Raw genomic sequence first — 20806 nt, forward strand, 5'->3', positions numbered from 1 at the left:
ATGGGATATGGCCAAGGCCATCACCCATGTGTTTAGGCTCAGGAAGCATACCTCTATCTAGAATGGGTTCCCAAAGTCCATTCCTAGGGTAGGGATAAGTACTGATCTACTACAAGAGGCCCCATAGATTTCCAAAGCCTTCTCATGGACACCCATGTTCTTGGGGTCTGTATCAGTCCCATGCTGGTTTTCCAGATAACAGTCTGGAGACAAAAAGTTCTCTCTTATACAGGTCAGCTGATTCTGTGGGTTTCTCCAGCCCACTCTTAACCCCTTTGCTCATCATTCCTCCTTCTCTGCAACTGGATTCCAGATCAGTTCAGTGTTTAGCTGTGGGTGTCTCCTTCTGCTTCCACCAGCTGCTGGATGGATGGTATAGACTGGAATATACCATAAAGTTTTTGTCCTTTGGCCCCCTGTCTACAGGAATTAATTTAAATAATCATTATTACTCAGCATTTCTTTCAAAAAGCTTATTTGTTTATATAATCATGATGTTATCATATCTTAGATTCCCCATAATTCTAGACAATTTTCTTCTTAGAGTAAAATCCACACTGTGCTCATGCCAGGCAGTTGATCTACCACTGACCTGTTTCCTTCCTTAGAAATCTTTGTTTGATATATGAGAATAAAATACCTATAATTATTAAACTGTCCTTTAAGTAAGAATGACAAGATTAGAGTCAAAAAAAAAAAAAAAAAAACAAAGAGATCACTGGCAAGTGCTCACATTGTAAACTCCAGATTCCTCGATTGCCAGTAGGAGAAAATATTTTGGGTTTGGATAACTGTTTCACCAGACAGGAAGAGTTTGACAAAATGCATTCTGCTGTTTCAACATTGTAGAAAGTAGCTTTGACTGCCAAATGCATTTCATTCCCATATGATAAAGAAAACAATATCTGTTAGGATAACATAGATAACATTTTGTTTTCTACAATTGTGGATTGAATGTAAATCTGCATCAGAGTGAGGAAATGAAAACTTTTCAAAGCAAGTGCAAGATGAACATGTTTTAGAGAATCACTGAATAATTTGTATTATACACCATGTAAAGCATTTTTCCTCTATCTGCTTTATAACACACAAAATTTTTGAAACAAGTTTATCCCCAGGTTTATGCATCAATTTGGATGTGTGAGAGAATATCTTCCATGAGTACATAGGTTACACACCAGAGAGGAGTGTGTTAGTTTCCCTGTATTTGGAGTCACAGGTGGTATGAGCCTCCCAATTTGAGTGTTGTTATCCGGTTTCAAGTCACCTCCAAACTAAATACTTGTTAAGTGACCTGGACAGTCCTCATAGTACTTTTTATCTGATAAGCTACATGTCTTTTACATATTAACTGTGAGAACAGCAACAGCAAAAAAGACCTAAATAATAAGGAAGAGTAAATACATTATTCTTGAGAAATTGATGCATTAGTAATCAGATGTACGGTATGCAGGCATGACATTACCCACCACCCACAAATCCCCTTTTAAGCTTGCCCAAATATCACAGACTGCACACTCCACACCAATCCTCCACACCCTACCCATGGTCCATCACTGTTTAAAATCTTTGGAAGAATATGCACACTTTACCAGAGGCTAGACTGGATCTATGAAGTCCACATAAGACATAGTCCACACGATAACACTCCTGAAATCCTGCCCAACACCCTCAGAATGTATTCACTACCCTGGATTCCATACTAGTTCACCCAGACTGTGGTATCTTTATTGGAGGCCAGAAAAGTCATCAAGACCCAAAGACAGACACTGCACACCACCCAACATCATTGCTACAATCCTGCCTAGCATCCTCAGAATGAACTCACTACCCTGGACCCTACACTAGTTCTCCCAGACTGCAGCATCTGTATTGGAGGCCAGAGTTTTCTTCTGGACAAAAAGACAGACCCTGCCCACCATACAGTAAACCACTTTTATCTGATTCAACAACCTTAGACTGCACCTCCTCCCTCGAGACCCATGTTGCAGCCTACTACTTCTGGAAATGTTTAGCTATTTGAAAGATACACCAGTTTCAAGGAACCACAGGCAATACACTCTCTAAAGAACACCCAGCAGCACCGTGCAGGCTGTTCATTTGGTGGCAAACTCAGCCCCACAGCTCTGGAGGGAGGTGAAGCTGCCCTAGGAACCTCATGGAAGATACTGTTCCACATAAACTAAACACATGTACATCTGCAACAAAATCCCAGACTGGCCCTCAGTGCCCCACCCTCAAACCATGGCTGTATATCTTCATCTACTAATTTGGAAGGCTTCTGCTATACAAGAGGCCAGGCCAGATATAGGAATTCTCAATTCAAATCTTTGGAAGTATTCAGCCTTTCTGGAGCACAGACACAATCTAAGGTACCTAGCAATGGCAACTGTACTGGAGGCCATGCTGTTATTAGGGAAACAAGAGACCAAACCAGATATAAGGTCCCCAGTGTGTACTCTCTTTTCTAGCCTCCATATCCTGGTTTACAACTTTTGAAAAGGAATTTGACATTCGAAAATGCCTGGCCAATTCTAAGGATCCCTATTTCCAAGAAATCCAGAGGGGACACATTAATGAACCAGAAAACCATTAATCACCAGAACTCCTGGTCATTTATTTCAGAAGAACAGAGATGAAAGAAAAAACCAAAGAAAAATCACCCGTCTCACAAAGACAAACACAGGAATCAACACCTAGCAATAATATCACCCAGAATCCAGATGGCAATGATAGGGTATGAACACCATTAATATTATGAAATGCAATATGAAATGAGTAGAGCTTAGCTATTCTATAACAGCAAGACCTGAACAATCCAACAAAACTGAAGCATAAGGAAATGACCTTAAGGAATAATTTATTAAGATGACAGAGGCCCTTAAAGAGAACATGAACAAACCCCATAAAGAAATTCAGGAAAAGACATAAAATTGGAAGAAATCAATCATTTCCTAAAAGAAAACCAAGACAAAGCAAACAAATACTTTAAGATGTGAAATGAAAATACAATCAATAAAGAAAACACAGATGGAGGGAATCCAGGAAATTGAAAATCTTGGTAAGTGAACAGGAACTACAGACTCAAGCAAGACTAACAGAATACAAAATATGAAAGGGAGCATCCCAGGCCATGAAAACACAATAGAGAAAATGAATTCAGTCAAAGAAACTGTTAAATCTGAAAAATTCTTACCACAAAGTATCCAGGAAACAGGAAGCTATCAGACATATGTGCAATAGAAATAGAAAAATGGGGAGAGTCAGGTGGTAGTGGTGCATGCGTTTAATTCCAGCACTCAAGAGGCAGAGGAAGGTGCATCTCTGTGTGTGTGAGGGCAGACTTGTCTACAGAGTGAGTTCCCAACCTAAATAAGGACATGCCTTTAAAAGTACATGAAGCTTACAGAACACCAAGTAAATTGGATTAGAAAAGAAAATCTACTAACCATATAATATGCAAACACTGAACATACAGAACAAAAAAAAGAATATTAATAGCAACAAGGGGGAAAAGGCAAGTAAATTATTAAATAAGACTTATTTGTATCACATCTGACCTCTCATCACAGTCCCTAGAATACAAAAAGGCTTGGAATGATGTCTTGCAGAATCCAAGACACCACAAATGTCAGCCAAGACTAGTACATCCAACAAAACTGTCATGACTAAGTCAAATGTAAACATTATCTATACACAAACCAAGCCCTACAGAAGGTGTTGGAATGAAAACTCCAACTTCTCAAAGTTAACTACACTCATAAATGCCCAGGAAATAGCTAAGCCCACACCAGCAAAACCCAAACAAAGGAAACACACAGAAACACTACAACAACCAACAAAATAACAGGAATTAGAGATCACAGATCAATTCTATCCCTCACTATCAATGGACTCCATTCACTAATAAAGACACAGGTTAACAAATTAGAAACAAAAACAGGATCCAACATTCTCCTGTGTACAAGAAACATACCTCATTACCCAAGACAGAGATACCTCAGATTAAAGAGATAGAAAAAGATTTTCCAAAGAAATGGTATCAAGAAGCAAGCAGGTGTTGCTCTACTAATATTCAACAATGAGATTTCCAACAAAATTAATAAAAAATGAGATACGCTTTTCATAGTCATCAAAGGAAGAATCTACCAAGGTTATGTCTCAGTCCTGAACATTTTTATCCTAAATGTAAGGGTACCCACATTTGTAAAAAAAAAAAATTCCTACACCTTAAATCATTCCTTGAGTCCCACACAATAATAGTGAAAGACTTCAATAACCTGCTCTCACCAATGGACTGTTCATCCAGCCAGAAACTTAACAGATAAATAATTGAACTAACAGACATTATGACTCAAATGTACCTAAAATATATCTACAGAAAATTTCACCCAAACCCAGAGCAACTCTCTCCTGAGTTATACTGGGTAAGTAAGAAATTAAAAGTTAAAAACTTCATAGAATTCAATGAATATGATGCATGACATACCCAAAATTATGGGACACTATGAAAGCTGTGCTAAGAAGAAAGTTCATAACACTGTGGGCCTCAAAAAATTGTAGCGATCCCAACAGCACACTTGAAAAGTCTGCAACAAAAAAAAGCAGACACACATAAGATGAGTAATTGGCGGGAAGTAATCAAACTGAGGTCTGAAATCAATTATATAGCAACAAAGCTATCACTACAAATATGTGATTCTTTTAGAAACTCAACAACATAAATAAATCCTTATCCAAACTAACTAGCAGGCAGAGAGATAATACCCAAAGCAACAAAATCAGAAACAAAAGTGTACATAACAACAGCCTTGAAGGAAATGCAGAGATAGTAGCAGATTTGCCTCTCATGTCTATAACAACTCTTGCTACCAAAAGCTTGTCATCTGGTCATTCTTCTCCAAATACCAACTAAATGAATGTTAGGAAAACCTTCTGAGGGTGATTGCTTTTACTAGTTTCTATGATCTTTCTGTCTTTCATTTTCTGTATTTACCTGTATAATATATGCATGGGCTGGGGCTCTTAATTCCATCTGACAAATTAGAGTGCTTTAAAGATAAAATTTAGAAAATCAGTTGGGAGAAAGAAGTGGGTTGCCATAGCTTAATCTACAATATGCAGTTTCAAGACTAATAAAATTCTGACTGTGAATAATCTTTTATAAGTGTATAATCTTTTAACCACTGCTATTATCTTCATTCATTTAGCACTATGTTATTTGAGATCCCAAACTTGTTCTCATCAAGTAAAAATATAGGTAATTTTCATACTTATGTCTCCATGAATATAATTTCCATGAGCATAAGGTTTCTGATATTTTTTTTGTTTTTTTTTTGAGACAGAGTTTCTTCTTATTGCTTTGGAGGTTGTCCTGGAACTTGCTCTGTAGACTAGTCTGGCCTACAACTCACAGAGATCCTCCTGCCTCTGCCTCCCAAGTGCTGGGATTAAAGGTGTGTGCCACCAACACCAGGCTTCTGATAATTCTTGATACTAAATTTAAATGTACAGGAAATATACTGAGGAGATTGCTGGGATCCATTGAAATTCTGTCAATTTATGATAACTTGATCTACTTTAGACACACGTGAAAACATGGGTAGAAAGGGAATGTCAGGAGAACATGATTTACTTATTTGTTTTTAGTAATGGGATTGATTGGATGTAGGTAATATGTCCAAATTAATAGGAATCCATACATTAAATATGTGCAAGTTTTTATCAACTCTTACAAGGAACATGGCTTTAACTAAATACAGTTGATATCTGTCAGAAAATCCCAACCTACTGCTATCAGAGATTATTTTGAATGTCACTCCAAAATCCCATCTCACATGCAGATTAATTGTTCAATTCTGGAGCAAGTTTTACTCTCACACTGTTTCCCAATCAAATTATAAATTATATCACTTATGTGAACTTAACAATGTATTCTGTGTCTCTAAACAATATTCCTGACCTCTTTCTATTTCTTTATACATTATCTCAAATCAGTTTCAGTTACACATATTTACTGTAGTTTGCTAAACAATAATTACTTATAATAGTGTATTTTGCCCTTTAATACATTTGCAAAGAACAGTATTAAATTATGTATTTTTAAAAACAACAACAAAATGCTGTTGGGTATATTTACAGAATAAATTACTCATCTGGAAATTCCAGATACAAAATTCTCAACAAATTATAATAGGAAAGCTGATTCCAAATGTATGTGCCCTGTAGAAAAACACAGAATTCTCAATAGGATTAAAAAAATATGGTACAAATAATGTAACTCTTGTACGTATCACAAATATACAATGAATAATGTGTACAGCATTTGTGAAAAAATGGTAGGAGAGAGAGATTAATATTATTATTGGAATATGGCACTAGATGCGGAATCTGCCTATCTAGCTACCCAGTACCATAAACAGCAAAGGAACTTCTGCAGCTCAGAAATTCTATTTTTTCACCAAAAAATATTTCTCTGAATTAGGACAATGTGGCTGGTGGAAGAGGAAAGTTAACGAATTCTAACCAAGTATTTCTGAAGGATTTCCCCCATTTTCTACTTTCTACAAGATTCTAAAATATCTGTAGAACTGATCACAAAAAAATGAAACGTTGAGTATTTCTGCAAACCAGGCCTTTAGTTTTCTAATCTGTCTTGGTAGTGCACAACAAAAGCAATGCCTGTGTCTTTACACAGGATAGTGATATTATAAATACCACAACTCCCATAGACAGGCATACAAAATCTCCATCATCCTAGTGAATGCACACTCAAGAGATGTTTACAGGAAAGGGCCACTGCCCAGGTGAACACATACTGCCCAGGTGAACACATGGACTAACTGAATCAGGCTGTCTCATGATCCATTGAACTCCAGCAGATCTGACAGTTCAGCTCCCTCACTCACCATGGCATGGCTTATGGTAACCCACATGGCTCATATTAGATGCATTAGAGAAGCACACTACAATACTAGATGAGCAGGGATCAAATGACTAAGGTGACACCGGTCATCACAGCTCTGACCTTCAAAGCTAGGGGTTGACAGGGCTCGAGTCTGGGAAATTTGTATCTTAGTAAATTTCTTCCATTCCTGGACACCAGGAAATCTATTCCTAATGTCCTGGAAGCAATAGGATATAATTGTTTTTAAAAAGATGAATGTAATTAAAAGGCCACAAGTGTATGCATATTCTTTAAGAAGAAGAAAACAGGACTGTATAGATGGCTCAGCAGTTAAGAGCACTGACTGTTTTTTCAGAGGTCCTGAGTTCAATTCCCAGCAACCACATGGTGGCTCAAAACCACCTTGAATGAGATCTGGTGCCCTCTGTTCACATGCAGGCAGAAGACTATATACATAATAAATACATAAAATCTAGAAGGAGAAGAAGAAGAAGAAGAAGAAGAAGAAGAAGAAGAAGAAGAAGAAGAAGAAGGAGGAGGATGAGGAGGAGGAGGAGGAGGAGGAGGAGGAGGAGGAGAAAGAAGAAGAAGAAGAAGAAGAAGAAGAAGAAGAAGAAGAAGAAGAAGAAGAAGAAGAAGAAGAAGAAGAAAAAGAAGAAGAAGAAGAAGGAGGAGGAGGACAGACAGACAGGTGTTCCTGGTACATGACTTCCATCCTATCACTGAGGAGTGAGAGGAGGCAGGTGAATGTTTGTGATTCTGAGGCCAACCTGGCCCACAGGGTGAGTTCCAGGACATCCTGCAAAGCTACATGGAAACCCTGTCTCGATGCCCCCAAAATGAGAAAACAGTTCCCTGGTAGAGGAAATTGAATGAATAATATATTATTTTACCATGTCACTATGTGCAAGGCTAGCTGATAAGATCTGTGACACAACACACACAGCTAAGGCTGATGGATATAACCATGAAAAGCAATATTGAAAATATCTACAAAGGAGAGCTTCCTTGTTGGAAATGCAATTTTCACTGGTTGAAGCTAACTTTCCAAAATTGAATACCCAAATCTGGGCGACATTCACTCACATTATGTAGATCAATACATGCTGGGAAATTACAAAATCAGTTTTTCTGTCACAATCAATTGCTATTAATTGCTATTTCATAATGGTCACCCAAGCTGTTGTTTCTCTGCCCTGTTTCCCACTACAGCATAGACAATAAACTATCCCTCCTATTCTGGTCTAAAAGTAGAAGCCATGCTCCACACACAAATAATTTTCCTGTTACTGAGATGGACAGTTGACTTCATGACTGAAATTTGTAATTTTAAAACTCACTGGTGGTTGAATTTTTAATGAATGATGTTTTTGGCTTAAACATAAGGACAAAGATATTGTCCTGGGAGGGGTGGCAATGAAGTGGGATGAAGGCTACCTGATCCAACATAAGAAAGTTTGTCTTAGAAACATTTTCTACAAGGCTGCAGGTACTTCTCTTCTAGAATTAATATGGCTTTTTGTGGATCAATCATTCTAAACCATTAAATGTTTAATAAACACAAATCCTTTCTTTAACAGCATGTATCTAGTGGTGGTGAATGTTAAAGGAGGAGCCATCCTGGCAAAGATTTTGCATTCCACACAAGGTGTTGTAATTTAAGTAAAGCAGTGCTCAAAAGAAAGACGCCATCTGACAGGGTTCAAACAGAGTTGTTTTTTTTAATTAGGAAAAGGGATCATAAAAAGGGGAAACAGAGGGGAGGGTACAGCCTTCACGGACAGAGCAACAGGAGAGAGGAAAGGGGGGCAGAGATACAGAGAGAGAGAGAGACAGAGAGAGAAAAGAGAGAGAGAGAGAGAGAGAGAGAGAGAGAGAGAGAGAGGAAAAGACACAGGTAGGGAGAGAAACAGAGAGCAGGATGGGATTTGGGCAGGGCACATTTTCTTGCTTCTTTTTTTATTAATTCAAATTAGAAACAAACATGCTTCACATGTCAATCCCTTCTCCCTCTCCCTCCCCTCGCCATTCCTCTTCCTTTCCCCCACTTACCCCCAGCCTATCCACCTTCCACTCCCCAGGCAGGTTAGGACCCTCAATGGGGGCGTCCCAAATTCTAACATGGCATCCTGGGCCAGGCCTAGCCCCCATGTGTACAGGCCGAGAGTGCAGCCCTTCATGTGGGATGGGCTCTCAAAGTCCCTTCTTACACCAGAGAAAAATCCTAATCCACTATCAGGGGCCCCCTAGAGTGTGGAGAGCTCCTAATTGACATTCATGTTCAGGGGTCTGTGATGGCCTGCCAGGTCTGGGGTCCATGTGCTGCCCCTTGTAGAGGCCAGCTGTTTCTGTGGGTTTCACCAGCCTGGTACCGACGACCCCTTTGATCTTCATTCCTCCCCCTCTGCTACTAAGTTCCAGAGTTCAGTTCAGTGTATATCTATGGGTGTCAGGGCAGGGAACTTTTAAAAGGGACATAGTGAAAATAAAGAGGTGGCCCTCTTAGTGGCTGCAGCTGTTCCTGTGAGAACCCCAAGGATAGGCCAGTACAGACAGCTGAATACTAGCATCTGCCATCCTTAAGTCTCATTTAGCTTTGGCCTGAGGTTATGCTTTGTAAAATTTAAATAGGGATAGAAGTTTGTAAATCTAACCATTTTGGCTCATGGAGATTTACAGAGCAAAACTATCTTTCAGATTATGCCTTATGATCTAAATATAAATATATCATAAAGCAAAATGTATTATGATAGACTATGATACATGCTGTAAAAGATACATTTAAAATATATGTAGTGCCACAATCCTCATACATGAAAGCACATTGAACTCAATTTTTTTAAAAAAAATGGGAAACACTTATGCACACTCTGATATTCTTAAATGAATAGCTATTCTGAGCTATTCTTTCCTCAGATCATGGATACTTTTCCTCTGAGCAAGCTCGCTCAGAGGAAGGCCACATCTGCTTCTATGAGTGAGCAGAAAGAATTTTATTTTTAATCTTTTGTTCATGTATATGTGTGCTTACTGATTTTTGGATGTGTGCAGTACCTGCAGAGGCAGGAAGAGGGAATAAGTTCGCTTGGAACTGAAGTTACAGGAAATGGAGATGAACCAGTGTTCATAGTAATATAACCTCTTTCCAATGCAACAATACCCAGTGCTCTTAATTTCTAAGCTCACTCTCTAGCCACATTTTTATTTAACATTTATTGTTATACATTTTATTTAAATTACATTGTATCCATTTCCCTCTTTTTCCCAGTTTTTTTCCATTCTTCTTTCTGTTAAGTATGTTTGAATTAAGTATGTACAAATGTTTGAATAAAGTCTGCCGAGTCAATTTCTGTTTGTTGTGTGTTTTGTTTTCAGAATTGAACATGCTGTTTTGGACAGAAAACTATTGAGATGATACATGCCTGATACTATTTGGAACAGTGGTGAAGACATAAGTTAATTAATCCATCCTTGGGTCATAACTGGTTTGGATAGAAGGCAAGAGATCTGCACACAACTGAGAGCTCTACAGGTATCAGGGAAGCAGAATATGAGCCTATTCAGACAAGTCAGACTTCATGCCTACAAATTTGTGTTCTATCCTCACAGGATGTATAAAATCAAGCAAGGTTACATCTCACATGTTAGCTTGTGGGCTCCCCTTGATGCCTATTTACCATATGGGAGAGAAATTCACTCTTGTAGCTTTGGTTAGTCAACCATTTCTTAAAGATTTTATGGTCAGTTTCACTGTTGATCACTTATTTTGTACTTTTGCCTCATTTTTGGAGATGTGATCCTGGAGAATTTCATAAGTACCAGGTCTCGGTTAGTTTCTGATAAAATAAATCATATATTTATTCTGCGACATCAGGGCTGAGATAAAGATGAAGTTAGATCACCCAATCACACTTATTACTATTAATCACATATTCATATGGACTAGAAAGCTTAGTATTTAGAAAACTGACTGCTCATCCACAAGGTCCGGTTTTGATTCCCAGAACCAATATCTCCACCAGATTAAAGAAAACACTCCTTTGAATACACACATGAAAAATTTAATATTTCTTATATTATCTTCTATTAAGCAGTTTACAATAACATTGCTAAACTATGCTGAGAAAACAGCAAATATTGGGAATGTATCATCTATAATTGGACTTGTACTCAGGAGGCAGATACATGAGTATCATGAGTTCAAATGTACCCATCATCATTTCTGACATCCAAGGCAGTTTTAATATTACAAAACAAAATCTGAAGGATATTTGAAAAATATGAAAAACCTAACCAGGAATAACAAACCACCACTTCAAAAAGCATAAATCCTTATTTGAAAATTATGATCACACACCGTCTATATTTAAAAAAACTGAACTACTAAGATGATGCAGTTAACAATCTATACATTGTAGCAGAAAAATACCTATCACTAAGTAAATATACAAAATGATCAAAAGCCACAGAAGGAATATAAGGACAACAAATAAACTTCACTGAATGGATTGCTACACATACAGCACACTTTAGCATGTACCTCAAATATTTCAAAATAGAAGCCAAAATGCAGTGATCAGCAAAATCAATCCCCACTCTCTGCTTCTTGCCAAACATTAAGAATGTGAAATCATAGACCCCTACTTTAGCTGACATGCACCTTTCATGATGATCCTTCATCCATCGTTAACCAAAGGACATATTAAATGTTGTTAAAGGTGGTCAATATATTATAACACAGCAAGAGAGAAAATAATATAAAACCATGGATTTCAGAACTAAATTAGTTATTCCACGTACTTGAAGAGAAGCATGAATCCAAAAGTGATCAACATCATTTAAATCTTTGTTCAAGTGTCACAGGCGTGGGCCTAGACCCTATCCCAAAGGATTCAATAGACTCTGATGACACCCTATGGAAGGCCTCACCATTCAGGGAGCAGAAGGGATATGTGATAGGTAGGGTTTCAGTTGTTGGGGTGGTAGGTGAGGACAGGAGGAAAAGGGAAATGGGATTGTCATGTAAAACAACCTTGTTTGTAATTCAAATAAAAATATGCAAAAAAGTAAAATAATATCTTTTTGCAAGTGTTACAGGTATGGAAAGAAAGGTTTCCCAACTGTCATAAGTCAGTCTATACCTAGAGCTATGATGGAAAGATGTCAAGGATACCTCCAGCTCTGGAGAGAAAGGTATCCTGACTGTTCAGAAGTCATGCTATTCCTGAAACTTTGCCGGCAATATTTCCTGGATACCTAAGGCCCTGAAGAAAAAATGTAACCTAAGTGTCCAATGTCAGGGTATATTTGCTTCTGTGAAGGCAAGGTAACCTGGAATCACACACATGTGTGAAAAAGGTATCCTGACTGTATGGAAGTCAGGTTACTCATGAAGTAATTAGTGTTACAGTGGGGAGTATTCTCCATGCAGGATGAAGCACTCCTGTTCCTCTCAGAGAGAGAGAATTGTTAAAACAGATTTGGTCCACTCTGCTAAGAGAGCTTACCATCAGATGTGTCCATTGCCTCTCTCCCTCTCTCCACTAGGGAGTTTCCAAGCAATGATAACCATTTCTTCTAAGCTGTTGCCCAAATTGTCACTTCATTGCTTCATGCAACTATGAGGGAAACAGCTCCAGAAATGTAGCAGTCTGCTACAGCACAAGTGAAAATATTTTTCTTTTGCTTCTCTGCTCCACTTCACTTTGGAGTTTTATCTTCCCTTTGCCAAAGAAGTTCTTAAGTGAATATCATTGAACAGAATTATTTGGGAGTGAGGAATCCAGGAAAATGGCAGCCACTACGAGTGTGGAAAATGCCAGCTGACAACTGAACAAGCATAGGGTTTATATATGTCTTCTTAGGAGGATAGGTTATTTTCAGGGAAAAATTTTCAGCCTGTTAATTGGTAAAATTTCAATCACCAAGATCGAAAATCCTTTGAGATTGACTGGATTCCTGCTTGGGGAGTGGTTGATTTTGAGCTCAGGTATTGGTTGGATTTTTCCACAGCTGCTCAGGGATACAGTTTGTTTATTTGCCTTTGGTTTCAGTGCCAAAGTGTGTTTATTTCACTGGCTCTTTTTTAACCATTTTGCTCTTATTGCAGAGTGTGTTTCTTAGGCTAAGGTTTCAGGGACACATCTTGTTTCTTTCAATGGATCTGCTTCCTGGGTCAGGGTGTGTTTATTTGCTGGCCTTTTTACACTACACATGAGGATTCATAAGTTTATAAATTCCTTTTTTCCATGAGTGTGCTGGACGAACAATATAAAAATGGACATCACAATGCTTGAATATATTGTTGTCACTATCAATTTTCTTCTTCAAAATAATTACTATTGTATAACTGATTGGGAGTGTGATGGCTAAAGATCCGACCAAATACTTGATCATGAGAAGCCCTCATTATCTTTATCAGGTACTGAAAAAATGATTGTAACTTTGAAGGCTTTACAGTTTTTTAAAAAGGTGTAAAATTAAACCAATCTGACTGCATTTATACTTTCACTGCTTAATGATTTTTGTAATGATATTAAAAACTCCTGATACACCCAAAAGCTTTACCTTACTAATTACATGACAAGATGTTTTGTTACCAGTACGTATTCTTTTATGTGTTTGAAGAATACTTTGACTTGCAAAGGCCTTTCCCCACTGATTACATTCATAGAGTTTCTTTCCAGTATGTGATGTTTCATGCATTTGAAGATGACTGCCGAGAAAATGCTGTACCACACTGATTATATTCATAGGGTTTCTCTCCAGGATGTATTATTTTATGTCTTTGAAGATGACTATGCTGGGCAAAAGCTTTACCACACCAGTTACATTCATAGGGCTTCTCTCCAGTATGTGTTCGTTTATGGTTTTTAAGATGACTGTGACACATGAAGGCTTTACCACAGAGTACATTCATAGGGTTTCTCTCCCGAATGTGTTCTTTTATGCACACAAAGGGCACTGGGATCAGCAAAGGCTTTGCCACAGTAATTGCATTCATATGGTTTCTCCCCAGTATGTCTTCTTTTGTGTCTTTGAAGATGACTGTTCTGTGCAAAAGCTTTACCACACTGAGTACATTCATAGGGTTTCTCTCCAGTATGCGTTCTTTTATGCACAAGAAGGGAACTGGCATCAGCAAAGCCTTTACCACACTGATTACATTCATAGGGTTTCTCTCCTGTATGTATTCTTTTATGGCTTTGAAGATGACTGTGACACATGAAAGCTTTACCACACTGAGTACATGGATAGGGTTTCTCTCCAGTACGTGTTCTTTTATGTTTTTGAAGATGACTGTGCTGTGCAAAAGCTTTACCACACTGATTGCATTCATAGGGTTTCTCTCCAGTATGTGTTCTTTTATGTCTTTGAAGATGACTCTGATGAGAAAAGGCTTTCCCACACTGATTACATTCATAGGGTTTCTCTCTAGTATGTGTTATTTTATGTCTTTGAAGATGAATGTGCTGAGCAAAGGCTTTCCCACACTGATTACATTCATAGGGTTTCTCTCCAGTATGTGTAATTTTATGTCTTTTAAGATGAATGTGCTGAGCAAAGGCTTTACCACACTGATTACATTCATAGGGTTTCTCTCCAGTATGTGTTCTTTTATGCACACGAAGAGAACTAGGATCGGCAAAGCCTTTACCACACTGAGTACATTCATAGGGTTTCTCTCCAGTATGTGTTCTTTTATGCACACGAAGAGAACTAGGATCGGCAAAGCCTTTACCACACTGAGTACATTCATAGGGTTTCTCTCCAGTATGTGTTCTTTTATGTCTTTGAAGATGACTGTGTTGTGGAAAAGCTTTACCACACTGATTACATTCATAGGGTTTCTGTCCAGTATGTGTTCTTTTATGGCCTTCAATTTGAATGTGCTTAGCAAAGGCTTTACCATATTGATTACTTTCATATATTTTCTCCCCAGTATATTTTCTTTTATGTTTTTGAAAATTACTGTGTGTAGCTAAGACTTTACAACAGTGAATACATTCATAGGGTTTCTCTCCAGTGCATGTTTGTTTATGCCTTTGAAGATTACTATTATATGCAAAGGCTTTAACATATTCTGTATATAGAGAAGACTTCTCTCCAATTTGGTTGGTTTCATGCCTGAAAGGAAAATGGGCATATGTAAATGCTTTAACCATATTCAACATGATGTTGAATCTTGGTGCCTGTGTGAAGTATTATCACATTTTTTTCAATTGTAAAGAAGAATCAGATATTACAATCTTATCACTGTGTATACACTCATCTTTTCCCCCACTTTAAGAATTTCTTTGTGTCTTTGAAAATACTTGTGAAGGTTTAATCCTTTATTATATGGTTCTCATTTTCAGAAACTTTTTCTACAGGAGATTTTTCACATACTGAAGAGAACTGGAAAAATTCAGAGCTTTATCACATTGTATATTTTAATTTTTGTATACTTTGAGTCATACAATATTTGATAATAAACTAGAAAAAACAGAAGTATTTACACAGTCATAGAGACATACGGCTTTTCTGCAGGGTGAACTTGGTGTCTTATGAATGAAGTTGGAACACAAATTACTTGTACACTTGAATCAAATTCCACAAGTATGCTCAAAATGGGGACTACTACATGACTTTGAAATATTCTGCAAGAGAGGTATACAATGTTCTATATATACCTTTGCTGATATGGCTTGTATCATGCCTAATACATGATATACATAATAATGTAAAGATTACAAAAAATAGTCTTCCTCATTTAATTCAGTTTGACTTTCTGTTCCTTATAGACATGTATTAGCAACTTTAGGATTTCCCTGCAATAACTGCCCCTTGCCTGATGACAATTATTGCCCCTGTCACTAAACTTACAAAAGTAAAAACAAGTACATGAGTAAAACTATCTTTTCTGTGGAGTATTTGCCTAATGGAAGGTTTAGAGATACACTTATCACATCAACCATGTGTATACCTTTAGTTATATAATCCGTATTAGCATAGCTCTCATGGTGTAATGATTCAACTAGTAGTTTCTTTTAAGTCATTGTTTCCTTGTCTCCTTTCTTAAAATATTGTCTTGCAAATACAGTTCACCTACCTGAAATTGTGTTATATGATCTTCTGAGAATTTATTAATCATCAATGCAATTTAAGCTGTTCTTAACTTCATTATTGTTTCTGTTTCAAACTTCAGGGAACATTTCAATTTCTTCAGAGACACATTTCTATTAGTTGAAAATGAAAATTACCTTTCATGTCTTTTAGAACTTGCACCATGTTCTTCAATAGTATGGTCTTCCCAAATGTAACCTAAAAATTAGTGAAAGAAAATGGATGTTATATTATTGAAAAATTTGCAAAAATTATGTTACTGTATTCAGTGAACTTTAGAACTTTGATTTATTTACCACATTCTTTTTGTATCTCAATCAAATTAAAGAAGAACACCAATAACCAAGGAACAGCTGTCCTATAATTTTTAAATGGGAAGGAAAATTAACTCTTACCTATATCATTGAGGTTCTTGTAGGTCTCCAGCATCACATCTTTGTAGAGATTCTTTTGAGAAGTATCCAGCAAAGTCCACTCTTCACAAGTGAAGTCGATATGCACATCATCATAGGTCAGGACATTCTAAAATATCACATATATGTGTTGAACTGAGTGCATGATACTGATAATATTGTAAATGTATATTTCTGTAGAACATTATTTTAAAGTGTATTAATTTTATGCTATAAAATATTTGTTTAATGAAGTACCTATATTTTGCTTTTGTTTATGTCGTATTATTTTAATTCTATGAAGATGTGATTCTTGGCCTGAATACAACACCTGATGTTCTGATGAAGAGGTGTTTATCCAATAGTGAATTAGGAGAAAGTATAGGCTGTGGTTTCAGTAAGAAAGCATGCAATGCATAGAAGAATAAATCTGGAAGCAATGATGAAGGAACAGGAGAAGAAGAGGAGGTTGGTAAGGGTCAGCTATCCAGCAACTCAGCAAGTCATGAAGTTTGAGGGAAAGTAAGATATACATAAATGGAGAAAGGTAAAAGTCCAGAGCAAAAGGCAGATGGGATCATTTAAGTTAAGAAAAATTGGCTAGATATAAACCAAGTACAGGACATTTCTCTTTATATCAATTTATGACCTGGGAAGTGCCTTCACCAAAAGGTCAATAACTAAAATGCTAAAGGAGTAATACACTAAGCAAATCGTTTTTACCCAACATGGGGCCATATTACTATGTAAGGACTGAGAAAGGTGAAAAAAATGTCTCCTTAATGAGTTTCTGCCTACTGTTGATCGCTTGAACAGCCAATACCCTAAGTAGTAATGATGATAACAGTTAAAATGATTGTCACAGCACAATCATGAGAGTCCTAGAGCTATAGGAAGGCAGTGTGTAGTTCTTGGTGACCTACCTCTGACTGGGCTGTGAGTTTTAGACTTTGCTTTCACGAACTCAGAAGCGGACATAGACAACTGAGAGAGCATGAAGAAGATCCAAGTGTAGCTTAGTGGTCTAATGTTTGCTTTGGCAGTAAAAAGGCTAAAATCCATAGGGTAAAATAGGTCCAGATGTAAATGGAATTGAAAGAAGGACTGTTGATGTAAAGGAGTCCATATAATTTATGAATGCTTTAACTATTAAAAAGTCAAAAATCTTGTCAAATGAAAATCAAAAATGCTTTGTAGAAGCAATTTTGCTTTTGTTTCCCCAGGAAACAATAGACCATAGATTTGTTCCAGGTTGTCATAGATATGATTAGAGCATGGGAGACCATTGAGACTTGACAAACCATATATATCAAATAAAGTTTCTGATGGTCTTCACAGGACTTGACTATGATCTCAAATTTTCTCAGGGACTTCTAAAGGTTGCCTTCATCCACAAAAATTAGGAAGCATCTGGAGAACACAACTTCTACATTCCCAAAAGTTGGGGGCCAGGAGTCTTTTGATTATTTATTGAGTTGTGTATGAATGTTATGTTTAGGGAAATACAGAAATGAAAAAAGGGTAGATTATTGAATATACTATAACATAAAATAATTATTAATCTCAAATATTTTGTATATTAATAGAAATTTAACTTAATTTCTGCTACAGCACACTGTGTATATGTTTCTACACTTCCTTAAAGAATTTTTGTATATTGATACAAATTTAAGTTTGTTGTTAAAACATATTGTATTTGTTTCCACTCATGTTTTTTTCAAGTGCTAAAATGAATTGCTAATTTTATTTTAGCTATTTCATCCATAAGCATAATTGATGGTTATATCTGAGAAAAATATATATTCCAGTCTGAACTGCATCCAAGTAATGATTTCTCAGTTTCCTGCTTTTCAAACAATAATGACCTTAACAATAGTGGCCTGTGAGAATAAAATGCTGAACTTTGGAGTAACGGTGTTGTGCTCCTTCTGTAGAAAAATATTAACAGAGCAGCCCATTCTATGATAGTCATTGGATGCTTCTATATATTGTCACAGAAAATATTTTGTGATATGTGTATCTCCATCTCTCACTGAAAAATCTCATCTTCAAAGACTCTCTCAGATTTCTTTTATATGATCTGAACTAGTTCAATGGGGTTGTCTTGAAGATGTTTGTTAACTTCTATGTTAACATAGTTGTATGTTAATTAAAGTTCCACTACCCTCTTCAAAGACAGCAGAGTCTGCAAGACAAACCTGAATTTTGAAGGGTATGTGTCTACTCATGTTTATTATTATGCATAACATTGTTTATAGAGGGTATATAAAAAAGTTCATAAAGCTATCTGACAGCTTTAAATAACATTACATGTTTATATACTTTTCCTGAAGGTAGACACCACATTTAAATTACCCACTCAATTGCTGCACATAAAAATTATGTAACCACTGCACCTTAATTTTAATTTTAAACATTCATCTGTATATATATATATATATATATATATATATATATATATATGCACAAGTGTGTGTGTGTGTGTGTGTGTGTGTGTGTGTGTGTGTGTGTGTGTATGTGTGTGTGTATTTGTCAATCAGATGACAACATTGAGGAGTCAAGTTTCTCTTTGCCCCAACATGGTCCTACAGATTCAAATTAAGTTAGGAACTTACGGGAGCAACTAACTTTATCCACTCATCCATTTCACACACTTTTTAATATTAGCTTGCGAAAAGGGTTAAATTTAACAGAATAAAAGTAACAGGTCACACCAGTGGTTCTCAATCTGTGGTTTAAAAATTACAATAATTAATTAGCAATGAAAATAATTTATGTTTAGGCATCAAAACAACATGCTCTATGAAAATTGCCCATCAGTTTATCCTTACTTTCCATTGCTAAACCAAAACCCTTTCAGTTTAATCCCTCTTTTAGTTAAAAATACTGATAAATTTTCCAAATTATTTTACCTAGTTATTTTTGATTTATTTGTTGTTATGCCCTATTCACAAGTATCTAAGATATAGACATTAGAATTTGAGCCTTACCCCATCAGTCCACAAATTTAATGTTTGTGAAGATAATCTCCATTGTGCAGCTGACATTTAGTTGCAGTATACACTTCATAATTTAATACAAAATGCATATCTAACATATCTAAGGTTTGAGTAATATGTAAATATAACAAATGCACCCTTTATTTTAATTTACCTCACATTAATTTCACAGCTCTATTTTCCTTTTAAGGATGAGGTCAGAGTCTCCTGTTTGTAATCTTTATATGTGTTTTCAATTTCAGGAAATGATATTTACTCATTGTCTTCATTTTTCAAACATTAAGGTCTAGATGTGAGCACGGCTGATGTAGTGTGGAAGGTTTGTGATAGAACCTATAGGTGATCAAGAGCGGTTACAAAGAATTTCTGAAGGTAAATTACTCCTTCAGACCTCTAGTCCTGGTGAGCATAAGGGTTCTACATTATGATGAATAAGATCGTTTCTGTTTCTAATTTTTTAAATTTAAATTAGTAACATTCTTACATAATATACAGTGCCAATACCATGCCCCTCCCATCTGCCCTTATGAAATATCAAACCCCATCCCATCCCTCTTCAGCTCAATAGTAAAGGGGAGGCTTTCCATGGAGGATTATCAATGTCATAGTTTGTGGCAGGGCCTAGTCCCTCCCCATTGTGTCCCGGCTTAGAGTATACACCTCTATAAGGTATGGGCTCCCAATGTCCACTCATACACTAGAGATAAATACTGTTACACCAATGGAGACCCCATAGACTTCCCAACTCTCCTAACTGACTCCCACGTTCATCGGACCTAATTCTGTCCTATGCTGGTTCTGAACTCTCAGTCTCAATTCCCTCTTGTTCAGGTCACCTGTTTCTGTGGCTTTCACCAGCCTGGTCATGAATACATTGCTCATCACACCTCACTCTCTACACCTGGATTTTAGGCATTCAGCTCACTGCTTGGCTGTGGGTGTCTATTTCTTCTTCCATCAGCTGCTTGATGAAGGCTCTAGGATGGCATACAAGGTAGTTATCAATCTCATTATAAGGAAAGGGCATTTAGGATATCCTCTTCACTATTGCTTAGAATCATATTTGGTGTTATCCTTCTATTTCTCTTGACATTTTTCCAATGCCAGAAAACAGAACATGTCACACAGAATGAACATAATAAGGCTCACTGGGGCTCAGAGAAAGTGAAGCAGCTATCATGGACACTGAACCTCACTGTGGCAGGAACTATGAAAACATGCTTTGGCTGATTGGCTTGGTTTGTTTGTGGGATTCCACCAGTAGCTCTTGTGGTGTCTCTGACTCTAATTCCTGCTCTTGGGACACTTCCTTCTACTGAGTTACCATGGTCTGCCCTGTATGGGGGTTTGTGCATAGTCTTATTGCACCTTGTCATGGTATGTTTGGTAGATATTCCTGGGAG

General features: G+C 36.9%; 2 protein-coding genes across 2 annotated transcripts in view; one reads left to right on the forward strand and one right to left on the reverse strand.

Moving 5' to 3' along the window:
• The window catches only part of LOC113838058 (mothers against decapentaplegic homolog 1-like), a 450092-nt gene that overhangs the window by 342662 nt on the left and 86624 nt on the right, over positions 1 to 20806 (forward strand). The gene's annotated exons all lie outside the window — the stretch shown is intronic.
• On the reverse strand, positions 13807 to 16512 carry LOC118237701 (zinc finger protein 431-like). Its single transcript, XM_027433851.2, has 3 exons — positions 16408 to 16512; positions 16150 to 16210; positions 13807 to 15034 (listed from the first exon to the last, which is right to left on the reverse strand). The coding sequence occupies exons 1-3, from the start codon at positions 16439 to 16441 to the stop codon at positions 13807 to 13809; spliced, it is 1323 nt and encodes a 440-aa protein (XP_027289652.1). The 5' UTR covers positions 16442 to 16512.

Source organism: Cricetulus griseus, unplaced genomic scaffold, assembly GCF_003668045.3.
Source record: "Cricetulus griseus strain 17A/GY unplaced genomic scaffold, alternate assembly CriGri-PICRH-1.0 unplaced_scaffold_1, whole genome shotgun sequence".
Classification (NCBI taxonomy): Eukaryota; Metazoa; Chordata; class Mammalia; order Rodentia; family Cricetidae; genus Cricetulus; species Cricetulus griseus.